This window comes from Syngnathoides biaculeatus, chromosome 22, assembly GCF_019802595.1.
Source record: "Syngnathoides biaculeatus isolate LvHL_M chromosome 22, ASM1980259v1, whole genome shotgun sequence".
NCBI classification, from domain to species: Eukaryota; Metazoa; Chordata; class Actinopteri; order Syngnathiformes; family Syngnathidae; genus Syngnathoides; species Syngnathoides biaculeatus.
Genome location: NC_084661.1, coordinates 8,302,569 through 8,316,423, shown reverse-complemented (window position 1 = coordinate 8,316,423; position 13,855 = coordinate 8,302,569). Strand labels below are relative to the sequence as shown.

General features: G+C 40.7%; 1 protein-coding gene and 1 non-coding gene across 2 annotated transcripts; both read right to left on the bottom strand.

The window, feature by feature from the left end:
• Nucleotides 1–13,828, bottom strand: ubtd1b (ubiquitin domain containing 1b). Its single transcript, XM_061811059.1, has 5 exons — nt 13,322–13,828; nt 13,013–13,193; nt 3,676–3,903; nt 3,436–3,593; nt 1–2,405 (listed from the first exon to the last, which is right to left on the bottom strand). The coding sequence occupies exons 2-5, from the start codon at nt 13,092–13,094 to the stop codon at nt 2,139–2,141; spliced, it is 735 nt and encodes a 244-aa protein (XP_061667043.1). The 5' UTR covers nt 13,095–13,193; nt 13,322–13,828; the 3' UTR covers nt 1–2,138.
• Nucleotides 3,150–3,222, bottom strand: trnat-agu (transfer RNA threonine (anticodon AGU)). Its single transcript has one exon. It is a non-coding gene; the product is annotated as a tRNA-Thr (tRNA).
• Nucleotides 13,829–13,855: the final 27 nt, after the last annotated feature.

The window sequence follows — 13,855 nt, the reverse complement described above, 5'->3', positions numbered from 1 at the left end:
TAATAATTAAAATATTTAATATTGTAAAAAAAAAAAAGAGCTCCCAGGTGAGAGTTCTGATCTTGGTATGCAAGGTGTCAAAGGTGAACAAACAGTTGACACAGGTGGATGCTGATTCACACATAGAAGTGTTGTTTGTGCCTGCGCCTGTTCTGATGTAGAACTCTCGTACACACACAGCTGGTGCTCTGTCAAGTCCACGGTCACCGAGGCATATGTCTATGGTTTATTGCACATAGAGAAAATATGTATTTAAGTGTGCATAACACAAATAAGAAACCTACCCACGGCAAAAAGCACAGGCTAAAAAGTTGCAAAGCTGAATACGAAAGGAAGTGAAGTCTTGCTACAGTGAGGTGTGGTTAAAATTCATTTCCATGATTGTACTATTTAAAAAAAATAACATGTAAGTGGTGGATTTATAAATGAGGCATTGCAATCCAACAACAGCAACCAGCGGCTCATTGTGTAAAAGGCAAGTCATGAGACAAAAGATGAGTCACTGCATTGCACTGACTGATTTAAGTTCAAGTGTAGTTGTACTTTTGCTACAGGGCTTTTTTTTTCCAGCTTGAAAAAAATTACCTGATGGCTATTTAATAGCTATAAAGTTTTTCACTGCATTTATTTTCTTGGCTCCGGCAAACAGGAAGGTTTGCCACGGAGACAAAACAAACTCGAAATGTGCAGTGGTACAGTATGTAAGGAACCATACTGTTAGCAGTAAAGGGAAAGCACTGTGCAATCAAAAAATTTTTTTTTCCTAGAGTTGCTACTCTTGTGTAGTCCTGGTCTTTTGAACAGCTCTTTTGCCAGTTGAGGACGAGTTGAGAGTCCCATAGAAAACGAGAGGACCGTTGGCCCACTCTAGGGATGAGCATAAAGAGACTGAGTGGAGCTGAGTAGTTGCGTGTTGAAGCCACATAGTAAAAATGGAGTACATAACAAAATGGCAGCTGTGGTTGGTTGACAGACATCTACTACAAACTCTCCTAGAATCCCTATTTACTGAGACTAGCTGGCAACCAGACTAGGTCAAGTCAACAGGGCTTAGGCGCTTCCTCACCCGTGAGCCCATTTGGGTTTGGGTAGTAAAGAATAAGGATGGAGTCCCAATTTAAGACTTTAATAAAAATATTTTTAAAGGTCATATATAAGACCTCTCCACTAAATATAAACATTTTGAGTGTGCAATATGGGTTCAATATTATATCCTAACACTACAGGATTTACAATATTTTTGGATTAATTAAACTAATTACAAAAGAATCTTATCCAATCCCGTTTGGAAAAAAAAAAGATGATTTATGTTCCCTGTTGGTTACAGGGACTACGTCAAAAGCCAATCCCTAGTTATCCCATCCCTTCAGTCCAAAGATTCCCACTAATAAAAAAAAAAAAAGAAAAAAAGGCGGTGTCCTTGTCAAGGACAAGCAATAAAAACTGTTTGAACTGGGTCACAAGGACAACTGGTTATGAGACTGATATTCTTTGGGTGGGGAGAAAAACATTTCAAAGAAAAGAAAGGCCTTGGTAGCATCAATAGCAGACGTATCCTAGTTGGATAGGAATTCTTAATTTCCTGAAGAAGCTACTGCGGTTCCTGAAAATCTGAAATCATGTGAGGGTGATAATATTCCTGCACACGCACACACACACACACACACACCACACACACACACACACACACACACATCCATGCACACATAAAAAAAAAAAAGAAAAGACAGTTTAGCTTGGATTGAGCTCAGTTTTTAACAGGGCTAGCCTAGCGATTAATTTATCCATGTGGACATGAGCCCTTTTTGTTTTGTCTTGTCGAAGGCACACAAACCCCTACGAGTTTCTTAAAATGTGCAAAACGCTCCATTAACATAATTTCCACTATATAAGAGAATATTAGATTACCATCCTGCTTTCGGTCTTCCCCAGAGAAAGAAGCAGGATCGCAGTGTCTTTAAAAAGTTCAGTGATGCCCACGCAAACACCTCCTCACCTTCTCCCCATTGGGACCGGGCAAGCATTTGTTGAAATAAAATGGCAAAGGCAGAGAGGCTTTGCATACGTAGTGGTGCCTTCATCCATTTTGAAGAATAAAATGCTCTATTCTGCTTTAGGTCCTTTGGCTTTAACCTCAGCTATTCGGATACAGGGGTGGTGGTGATTGTGGTTGTGGGTGACACCTTGGGGAGAGCCTGAGGGTTGATAATAACTTGAATGACAAAGTCCTTCTGGATCTTGGTGTCCTGCAGTCGCGTCTTATCTGTGAGGAGTTTTCCCGAGAAGAACCAGCGCTGATGAGCGGCCTCAATGTCTTCCTGGGCGTGCAGCTGCTTCTTCAGCTGACCAATAGTGTCCATCATGCTGGCACTTAGGCGTAGGTCCTTTCCTGTGGACAGGCGCACCTGTGGCAGACGGAGATTTTTAAGAATTATACTAGGACAAAGGTACTGTAATTTATTGTGTATAATGCACACGCACTCCCAAAGTTGACCTCAAAATTCTGGAAAACACTTCTATCCATGTCTAACACGTTTTTCCAATGCATTATTTTGTTTCTACCCATACGCAAAACAAAATATTAAATGTATTTTGTTTGTTTTTTTTGTGTGTTTTTAGGTTAGAATTGGCAGCACAGTGGTCAAACAGGTTAGTGTTGGCCTCAGTTCTGAGGATCCAGGTTTAAATCCCCACCCAGCCTGTGTGGAATTTGCATGTTAAGCCTGTGGACGTGTGGCTTTTCTCCAGGAATTCCAGTTTCCCCCTGCATCCCTAAAAACATGCATTAATTGGAGACTCTGAATTGGCCATCAGTGTGATTGTGACTTGTTTGTCTCTATGTGCCCTGCGATTGGCTAGCAACCAGTTCAGGGTGTAGCCCGCCTCCGTTGATAGCTGGGATATGCTCCAGGACTCCCATGACCTTCAAGGATAAGCAGCTCAGAAAATGGATGGATGGATAGTTCAGAATTATCCAGAAGTTAAGCACTTCATTCAAACACCTAATTTTTCTTTTAATTTGTGTGTTTCCTTCGGCTTGTCCCTTTCGGGGTCCCCACAGCGTGTCATCTCAGATGAACGCATATATATGTTTGGCGCAATTTTTACGCCGGATGCCCTTCCTGACGCAACCCTTCTCAGGGAGTGGGAGGCCCCAGTGGGAAACGAACCCACAACCCCTGGTTTACTAAACCAGTGCTCTAACCACTGAGCTACGGGGCCTTTTAATTTAATTGCTCTTATTTTGAAATTCACAGAACTACTTATGTATCAGCTGTCATGCTGAATGAATGCTATAGTCTCGCACAATAAGAATAGAAAATGCTTTGGGGTGTGGCACTTTTGGGGCAGGCGACTACATGCAGAACTTGCTGGATGTAATAAAAGAATGGAAGAATTAAATGCAAGTCTCATTATGACATTTGGTTTATGTACCTTCATCTGAAATTCCTTCTTTGGCGCCACAGGAGGTTGGGGGCTGTCGCTGTGGTCGTCGTCGCTGCGCTCTGAAATTAGATTGACAGGTGGAGCGAGGCAGTAGACGGGCAGCTGGTAGCGATTCCCCAGTTCGTCGTAACACTCTGTCAGTGTACCTGGAAAGTTGTTAACAGAGTTTGCAAAACGGGATCGACTGGTTCTTTTCCAAGAATTTTGCATTCTGTGCTCTGCACTCACCGTGCGGTAGGGTGATGCTAGCTCCGTCTACGATGGCTTGGGCCAGCTCGTGGTCATTACACTCCAGAGCCACTGCTGCAGCTTTCAGGGCATCCCAGATCTCCTTCCGGCCATCAAATGCGGGCGCCGTGTCCCAAAACTCGTCACGCTTGCTCCGCAGCTGGCCCTCAGTCATCGGATAGTCGCTCTTCCACTTGGGTCGATCTTTCTTCAGTGGTTCATTACGACCTGTCAACAACAGAATGACCAAAACAAAAATTACTCAAGTCCTGGGAACTGAAGGCCTTCCATCCATCCACTTTCTGTACCAATTTTTTGATGGTCGTACTGGATCTTATCTCAGCTCTTTTGGGGAAAGAGCTGGGGTACATCCTGAATTGATCGCCAACCAATTTACAGGGCACTCACATTCACACCTATGGGTAATTTACAGTATACAATCAAACCTACCACGCATGTTTTTGGGATGTGGGAGGAAACGGGAGGGACCAAAGAAAACCCACCAGACGTCCCACTGTATTAGATATCGGTAAGGACAAGCAAGTCAATTTACAAACAGTGAACAACGTCCTAAATCAGTATTCGCCGACACGGTGCCCGCAGGCGCACGGTTCCCCACGAGGACCAATTAAGGATTCCACGAGGCATGCTCTAAAAATAGCACAGGTCACAAATTGTTATTATTTTTGCATTAAATTTGTAATCTGACTTGCCTACAAAATGAAAATTTTAAAATGTTGTATAATCTATAAAATATTTTATGTATTATGAACTCTGACTCTGAAGTTTACCACAAACATGTCATGTAGCCCTTCATACGATTGGCGCTCACGAAGTAGCCATCAGCCTCAAAAAGGTTGGTGACCCCGGTCCTAAATCAAGTGATGTAAGTGTTCACTACCTCACATGATGTCTCTAAATCCACAGTGGTGTTTATTTTGTCAACTCTGACAAAAATAACAGTCAGCAGAAGAAAAGAACATCCAGCAAAACTCAAACAAGGATAACATTGGTTTGCAATATGCATGAAGCACGTGTAACTTATCTATGGAACTTTACTTGTGTTTCCCCCTTATTAAATATTAACATAAAGCACTTACCTAATAAGGGCAAAGACTGCTGGACACATGAACATTTTTAGTACAACAGTTTGGCTTCCCTTATTTAAAATAAATGTGTAGCATCCACATTAACCTGTATCATCAAATTCAGGGCAGCCAAAATCACCCATAAAGTTTCTTTTCTTTTCTAGGTTCCTAGTCACTGATATGGGGAACAATAGAAGATGAAGGGTGGAAAAAAAAAAGGCAACTCCAAGAGTTCATTTATCATGCAGGTGGCGCAGGAAGGAGGACATGGTGTTTTATTTAGATATACATACACACACAAAATTGCAATTAAACATATGACAATTAAAAACAAAAAGTTTCTTACAGAACGACAAGTTAAATACAATGCCAGTGTCCTTAACTAATGTATTGTACTTGATAGAAAAAAAGAAAAAAAAATCCAATGTCATTCAGCAATTCTTTGGCATATTACTGGTTGTACTACTAGTACCACACTTTGTGAGTCACTGCTCTTGTCGAATACCTACATTTCTACAAGTGTGCCAAAATTTCAGGGAAAAATATGCCAACAAGCCACCATTGTCTAGCTTGTGAGAACTCACAAATGAGAATTCCGTTCAGTGAACATCTAAAGCACAATCTCCCTGTCAGACTGTCAAACTAAAGGCCAGAGGGCCAGAGCTGGCCTGCCTTGCCTTTTATATGGCCTACTAAAACACATTGTGTGTGCCTACTTCATGTGCACTATACCAGTAAATTGAAGGTACTGTGGTGGAAGTAGTACAGTGACACAAGTGATACACACATCTCTGTCGTGCTGCTCAGCACAATACTGTACATCTATGCCTACAATAGTACGTTGAATTAAAAAAAAAGACCTAAAACGTGAGTTGGATTAACATCTTTTTCAATTTTGCCACACGGTGAAGACATTATCTAATTTCTACATTATGAGCAATTAAAATATTACATCTTCTGAGAGCAATTGTTTGACCGTTGAACCAATTATTTCAATGTGTATTATTTCCCATGAACTGGTTTCAAAACAAATTTGCATCCCCTTGAATGAATGTCTCGCGGTATAGAATGTGAATATATTGGATGTGTGCATATATGAAGAAAGATATGGACTACTCGTCTTTATCTTATCATTGTCACACTTCAGGCTTCTGTGACGACAGATTAAAATTAAAAAAAAAAAAAAAAAAAAAAGCTAAGTCTACAGCCCTGAACACACTTGCTACTAAAGACAGTTTTTCTTCTCCCTTTTAACAGACTTACAATAAGGTGCTGATGTGGGATGTGGTACTAATGTCAACCTACAGATTTACTGCCTTCCAGAGTAGTATCAGAAGTGTAACAGCAGAGGAACGCCAATCATTGGTAAGAGGAGTCTCAAGTTTAACACCTGAAACTCACTGCCTAAACCCTCTTGCATTTGAAAGCATTTGTCATTGTCGCGCTGATGTCGCCATGCATCTCATCACGCAGAGTCACCATGACTGTGTCATCGTACACCTCAGACATGGCAATGTCGCGGCTCCTGACTTCTGTGTGAAAGACACGGGCAAATAAAGCACAGCTCTACTTTGAAGTCTCTACTGTGGCAACTTAACAGAAAGCTGTTTTGATTTTTCACAAGCAGACGCCAACTGCTATGATTCATCCATTTTCTATAGCCAATTGTTTACATTAGGGTTGCGTTTGAGCCAGTGGCTTGCAGCTGACTTTATGTAAGGTCCTGGGTACACCCTGGACTTGTCGCCAGGCAAACACAAGGCAGTAATCACCATGATAAAGGTCTTATTTAAAAAAAAAAACGGGGTCCAATGATACGTCCTTTCCTGACTAGACTGCACACATCATTAGAAAGCTCAGATAAAAGCTCGCAATTGGACAGAGGAAGCTGGTTTGAAACTATGACAATGGAATGAAAAAACTAAAAATTGTTAAAAAACTAATAAAAAAAACAAACAGAGCCATGTGAGTGAAATCATTGGATATCCCAGTAGGTCAACATAGAGGGAAGCGACATGTTTAGACTTGTTCTTTCCGAAGGGGAGAGGGGGCCAAAGGGCTGGGGGGATAGAAACGGTTGCTCCAAGGCAGGCTTGGCTTGAGGTCACAGCATCAGAAAAACAACCAACCATTCACGTGATGACAACATTGTGATGTCAAGGAGAAACAATTTTCTCTAGACAAAGCTTGGAGATTTTACTTTCCAAAACAGACGAGCAAGAGTGCATATGACAGCTTCTTGGTGTTCCTCACTAATATCACGGACTTGTGGATCAATATACAGCCGTTCTCACAAGTGGCAGAATTTGTGATTTCTTGTCTTATTTTTCAAATACCAATAGGAATGATAACACAAACTTTTCTTTCACTCATGGTTAGTGCTTAGGTGAAGCCATTTATTATCAAGCAATCGTGTTTACTCTAAATCATAATGACAGAAACTGCACAAATGACCCTGATCAAAAGGTTTACACACCCTTGAGATTTTGGCCTGATAACAAGGACACAAGTTGACACAAATGGGTCTGAATGATTACTAGCGGTAACCATCTACACCTCGGATCTGTATGTCTGTTGTTCAGTGAGTTTCTGGCCTCCTGACAGACACTACCACTGATATCTCTGGATTCTGAGTCACGGGGAATACAAAAGAATTGTTAAAAGACCTTCAGAAAAAGGTAATTCAACTGTATAAAATAGGAAAGGCATATGAGATACGAGGAACTGAAAATGCTAATCAGTCCTGTTTAAACTAATTAAGAAAAGGAAAATGTGTTGAAATCAAACCATAATCAGGTCAACCAAAAAAATCTTTGACAACGGTCAGGAAAATTGTTCGAGATGCAAACTCCAGCTGAAATACGGAACTCTGAAAAAAATTGATGTTTCAAGATACACAATAGGCACAGGCAATTACAGAAAATTGGGCTGTATGGTCAAGCTGCCAGAAGAAAGCAATTAATTCGCCAACGACACATACAGATAGAAAAAAAAAAAGAATCACGCTTACAATATGTCAAACAGCTCAGAAACAAGCCTCAAAACTTCGAGAACAAAGCACTTTGGAATGATGAGACCAAAGTTGAACTTTCTGGCCAACCAATCTTCTTCTTTTCCTTTCAGCTTGTCCCGTTAGGGTTCACCGCAGCGTGTCATCTTTTTTTCCTCAATCCAAGGCTATCCATTAACCTTTTCTTTGGTCTTCCTCTCGCCCTTTTGCCCGGCAGCTCCATCCTCAGCACCCTTCTACCAATATACTCACTCTTGTCTCTGAATATGTCCAAACCATAGAAGTCTGCTCTCTCTAACGTTTTCTCCAAAATAACCAACTTTGGCTGTCCCTCTAATGAGCTCATTTCAAATCCTAACCAACCTGCTCACTCTGAGCGAGAACCTCAACATCTTCATTTCTGCCTCCTCCAGTTCTGCTTCCAGTTGTCTCTTCATGCCGTCTCTAATCCATTCATCATGGCCGGCCTCACCACTGTTTTATAAATTTTAGCCTTCATCCTAGCAGAGACTCTTCCGTCACATAACACACCTGACACATTGAGCCACCAGTTCCAACATGTTTGGGCCCATTTCTTCAATTCTTTACCATACTCACAATTGCTCTCCACCTTCACTTCTCCCTGTAACCTCAATCTTCCCCCTCAATCCCTCCTCTTCATCCACATATATTCTGTTTTACGTCGGCTAATCTTCATTCCTCTCCTTTTCAGTGCATGCCTCCATTTTTTTTTTTCAAATTGTTCCTCCACCTGCTCCCTGCTTTCACTGCAGATCACAATGTCGTCTGCAAACATCATGGTCCACCGGGATTCTAGTCTAACCTCCTCTGTCGGGCTATCCATCACTAATGCAAACAGGAAAGGGTACAGGGCTGCTCCCTGATGCATTCCCACCTCCACGTTAAAGCCACACTGACACAAAAAGCATTCTTTTAGTATGTTTTTAATTTTATAAAAGGCATAAATGTGTCAATAAGCCCACGGATGGCTTTGGCGGCGCCGTGTCCGCCGCGGACGGCTTTGGCCGGGGTGGCTCAAATATACTTTCGGGGAGTCTGTTGTTAGTTAGAAGTGACCCGCATATCATCTAAATATCGCTTAAAACAGCAGGGTAATATTGCCCCGGTCACTTCACTCGATTGTGGGGATTTGCTCTTCTTCGAAAAGAGCTTCCGTGTCACATAGCAAGTGCCACTACGTGTTTTTAATGGCAAATGTCCCAGTGTAACATCTGCTAATGATGTTCCCGGCAATATGTCTACCATTTGGATGTCAAATGAAACCTCCGCAACTTTTTGCATGGATGACACGCTCTCCGCTCATATTTATTTTTTCGTATAGACATTGAAGTGAATAATGTTAGACGTATTTTTCATTACAATATCTATTTTACAATGTATATAGGGATGTCAGTTGGGCTTTAAACTCTTCTGTCAAACCTACAGGACACCTCACCACTGTTCTGCTCCCGTGATACTTGTCATGTATTATTCTAACATACTTCCATGTCACTCCAGACATCCACATGCAGTGCCACAGTTCCTCTCTGGGTACTCTCATACGCTTTCTAAAAACCCACAAAGACAACATTTAACTTCTTCTGACGTTCTTTGCACTTTTCCCGTCACCATCCTCAAGGCAAGAAATGCATAGATGATACTCTTTCTAGGTATTAAACCAAACTGTTGTTCACAAATACAAACTTCTGTCCTGAGTCTAGCCTCCACTCTACTGTTTCCCATAATGTCATTCTGTAACTCATCAACTTTATTCCTCCCTAGTTCCCACAGCTCTGCACATCACCATTATTTCTTAAAAATGGGCACCAGGAGAGTGTTCCTCCATTCCTCAGGATTCTTCTCACTTCCTAGAATTCTGTTGAACAAGAGGGTTAAAAACTGCAGACCCACCTTTCCTAGATACTTCAATACCTCCACATAAAGCTAATCAGGACCAACTGTGTTTCATTTTTGATGTTCTTTAATGCTGTTCTAAATTCCCCGTCACTCATCATTGCCACTTCTTGGTCCACCACACTTTACCCCTCTACTCTTCCTTCTCTATCATTTTCCTCATTCATTAACTCAAAGTATTCTTTCCTTTTTGGCCACAAATAAAAATGTTAAAAAAAACAATACATTTGGAGAGGTCTATTACGAAAGCTACACCATTCCTACTGTGAAACACTGACCTAACCATCTGCCAACATCCCAAGGGCTCACTGTGCTCACTTGCTGTGGTGTCCTTGAGCAAGACACTAATATTCCATACTACTACCTGGGCACTTCAGCTGCCCCCTGATTCATTGTATTCCAGTGTGTGTATTCACTGTGATGGGTAAAATGCAGAGAACTAATTTCATGTGCATGTATGAATGCATATTCATGACAATAAAGGTGATTATTCTACTTCTGCCATTGATGTTCAATGGGGCTCTGCACGGTATTAAAAACGGGTGTATTTAAACTTTTGATCAAGGTCATTTGTGTTGTTTCTGTCATCGTCCATCCAATTTCTGTACCGCTTACCCTCACTAACGCCGCGGGAGTGCTGAAGGGTATCTTAGCTATCTCTAGACGCAAGGCGAGGTACACACTGAACTGGCCGCCAGACAATCACAGGGCACCAAGAAACAAGCAACAATTCGCACTCATATTCACACCTACAGGCAATTGAGGGTCTTCAATCAATCTACCTCACAGTTTTTGGATGTGGAAGGAAACCAATGTACCCTGAGAAAACCCAAACAGGTATGCGGTAAACATGCAAACGCTGAGTAAATACATTAAATAATAAATGTCTCCATCTAATAATTAACTATAAGTGAAAGATGGTCTTCATCAAAGCATTAACCATGAGTGAAAGCTGAGTTTTTCTTATCATTCATATTCCCTGAAAAATGGCAACGAAAACTGCCTATTGGATCTTCTATTATAACAGTGATGTGCAAAACAATTTTCTGATTCCTGTTTGCTGCGACACATATTGTGATATTGGCAATGTTTTTTATCATTAGATTAAGTCCAGTGTGTGTCAATGTCATACGTTATGTACAGTAGTACATTTTAGTCCGAGGGAGGAACCAAAATTCTAATTTGAGTCTTCAGATGAAAAAGTTTGAGAACACCTACTCAAGAACGTGAGCTTTGCTTTTATAAATTTTAAAAATAACGATTACTCTAAGAAGTTCAGCCAAAATGTGATCACGGGGAATGTATTTGTGTTGGTTGAAAGGCAAAACTCCACAACAACATTCAATGTTAAAAGTCTACAAAGCCTCTATCCGCCAAATAATCAAAAGGAATTTTTATGCGTCATAGTGAGCCAAATTTCTTTGGCATTGTTGTCTGGGCCAGAAACCGTGCAACCATTTAGATTGCCTGCCTGTTTGTGTGCTGCTGCAGTTTAGTCTGCTTGTTAATATAATATTTTCTCTTATTGAGTACTGCTCCAGGCATTGAAATTCCACATGGGAAAGAAGATCAAAACATGGCAGTATGCCAGTGTTTATTTTCTGAAGAACGCTAAATTCCAAGAGAGTAAGACATAATAAACCTCCTCAAAAATAGTCAAAGATTCTTGTTGAGATCAGCAAAAAGTACCATTTTTACTGTTGACATTAGGCTCACAAAACCACTTTTAAAAATCAATCTAAAAAATAAAGTAATATACACAATTTTATTTAAACATTGTCACTTTAAAAAAGAAGATTGTATACCATGTAAAAACAAACCATCATGTTAGGTTTTTTTTCCTGGTCAAACAAGCAGTGAATTTTTCATAACGATACAAAAAAAACTGAAAAAAAAAATAACTGGTATCTGGTGAAGCAGTTGCTTATGATTGGTCGGGACGCAAAAATGGATGACAGACCCATTTTGGGTGGATCAAGGACACCTAGTAAAAACAAAAAACTACATGTACAGTGGTAACTTCACTTACAAGTTTAACTTGATCTGTGACTAAACTCGCAACTCAATTTACTCATAAGAAGAAGACAACACAAAACATTTAGTTGACATTACAAACGGAAAGGAGGAGCACGAGATCTGGTAGGGTGTGGTTAGGGAGGACTGAGTATAGTTGGGGTAGAGTAGGTTGAACAAGGTGGGGTTTAAGGGTGGATTTGAAGATGGAGAAGGTAAGGGCAGCGCTGATGTTCAAAGGGCGTTACTTCCACAGTATACAGGCGGGGAGGGAGAAGAACCGGTCGGCAGTTTGTTGATGACTGTAATGGTGGTGCCATAGAAAATGTTAATGCAGAGGCGAACAAATAGCACTGATATTGAAGTAATTACAAACCTTGAAACAACATATTTAACACAAGTTGTACCAATACATGCAAAGAGAGCCTACACCAATTGTAATAGGTATATATTCTAAACCTGTTTTTAAAACAATTTACTGCTTATTTACTTTAGTTAAATTCAACTGTCTTCTTTTTGGATTTCAACAACAAATCGGTGCAGTGTCTCTATGTATTTTACTGCACACTATTGACCAAGGTAAGCGGACCAGCACAATGTCCAATGAAACATTGTGTTGTAAAAACTGTTCAATTTTTAATCTATCAACTTATATTGCTATGTTTTTAATACTGTAGGCTGCTATTACTCTTCTTAAAAAAAAGGAGAAAAAATGGTTTTGTTGTTTTACTGGGGTACTGGAACAGATTAATTGCATATTCATTTCAATGGGGAAAGAGGATTTAAGATTTTAGTGTTTTGAGTTGAGAACGTTGTCACAGAACAAATTAAACTTGTAGGTCAGGGTGCATATGACGTCATATTTTACAGTAAAACAGAGAAGTGTACTAAGCTCCCACACGGATGGTACTGTATTAGGTAAGGGACAGAAAGTAAACTTGACAAGAGCCCAAGCCACTGGTTTGCTCTATATTCTAACAGTGCAGCTCAGCTCCTTGGCAGACGTCATGCTAATTATATGCCATTAGTAGGATATAAAACTCATTTGCAAGAGTCTGTTAGAAAATATTCATGCACGTTTTCAGAGGCTACTTTCCAGGAGATTTTTCATCTCAAGTTCTTGTTTTATACACACGCGTCTTCGTTACTTATTTATTTATTGCAACAATTCGAAACGCAGATCCCAGGTAAAGAACAGTTGTGAACCACTGAACGACCCACTAACGTCATGCAAACCAAGAATCAACTTCAAGTACAAAAAATGGTGAACATTACATTTTTTTCATTAGTACTCCTGAAGCGGTGGTCTTACCTCCTCGGCCACCGTTCCTGGACGAGCCTCTGCTCTGTGTGTCATCCCACCGTTCCCAGTATCTTCCCACACATCCTCCCATGGTTGGTGGGGACGCACGCTGCTTCCAAGCGTTCTAACTCAAAATTGGCCCCATGGCCAACTGTAGCCCAGCAGGGAAGATCGGCTGCGGGTTTGGGTGCTGCAAACCAAGTGATCAGTTTCAAATGGTTGCGTTAAAGGGATTTAAAAAAAAAAAAACGAAAAAAAAAAAAAACGTCACAACTCGTGGGCCACAATTTTAAAGGTCCAAAGACTTTGATATTTCACCTAGCGACTCAGTTTTCTTTCATAACAAGGACATCTTAAAGCGGTTGCTTGTTCCTTAGCGTGCCTCGTTGTGGTGTTGACAAATCGTCCGAAGACTTTTCTCGCCCCTTGCTAATCACGTTAGCCAGTTAGCTTCCGCGTCAGAGAAAGGCAAACTTCTAACACGAGTGGTATTTCCCCTAATAATATTTTTTCCCGTGTCGACAGTGTCGCTAGTACTGCTGTTCACACTGCTCTTTTCTAATGCGATAACCCCAGACGAGTTCCGTTGTTAAATCCCCATTTAAATCCTGAAACGTCGCTCTTCACCCAGCAAAATGTTACTGACGGAGGAGCTTCACGCCACTGAAGTTTTTTTTTTTTTTTTTTTTTGCGCTTGCGCATTCGCGTACGAGTTGATAGATTCAGGTAACTCGGGATAGAAGGCAACTATGAAGAATTAGCAGTATACTGAGAGCTAAAGTGAATGGAAAAATGAACTATTTTCTGATCAGCTATTTGAAACTCATAAATATAATTAAATTATTGTCATAT

Excerpts from the sequence above, each read along its gene's own strand:
- ubtd1b (XM_061811059.1), bottom strand. The coding sequence starts at position 13,094 with ATGGGAGGATGTGTGGGAAGATACTGGGAACGGTGGGATGACACACAG. Across the intron at positions 3,904-13,012 it reads CAGGAACGGTGGCCGAGGAG|GTCGTAATGAACCACTGAAG; the intron begins GTAAGACCACCG and ends TGTTGTTGACAG. Across the intron at positions 2,406-3,435 it reads AGAAGGAATTTCAGATGAAG|GTGCGCCTGTCCACAGGAAA; the intron begins GTACATAAACCA and ends CGTCTGCCACAG.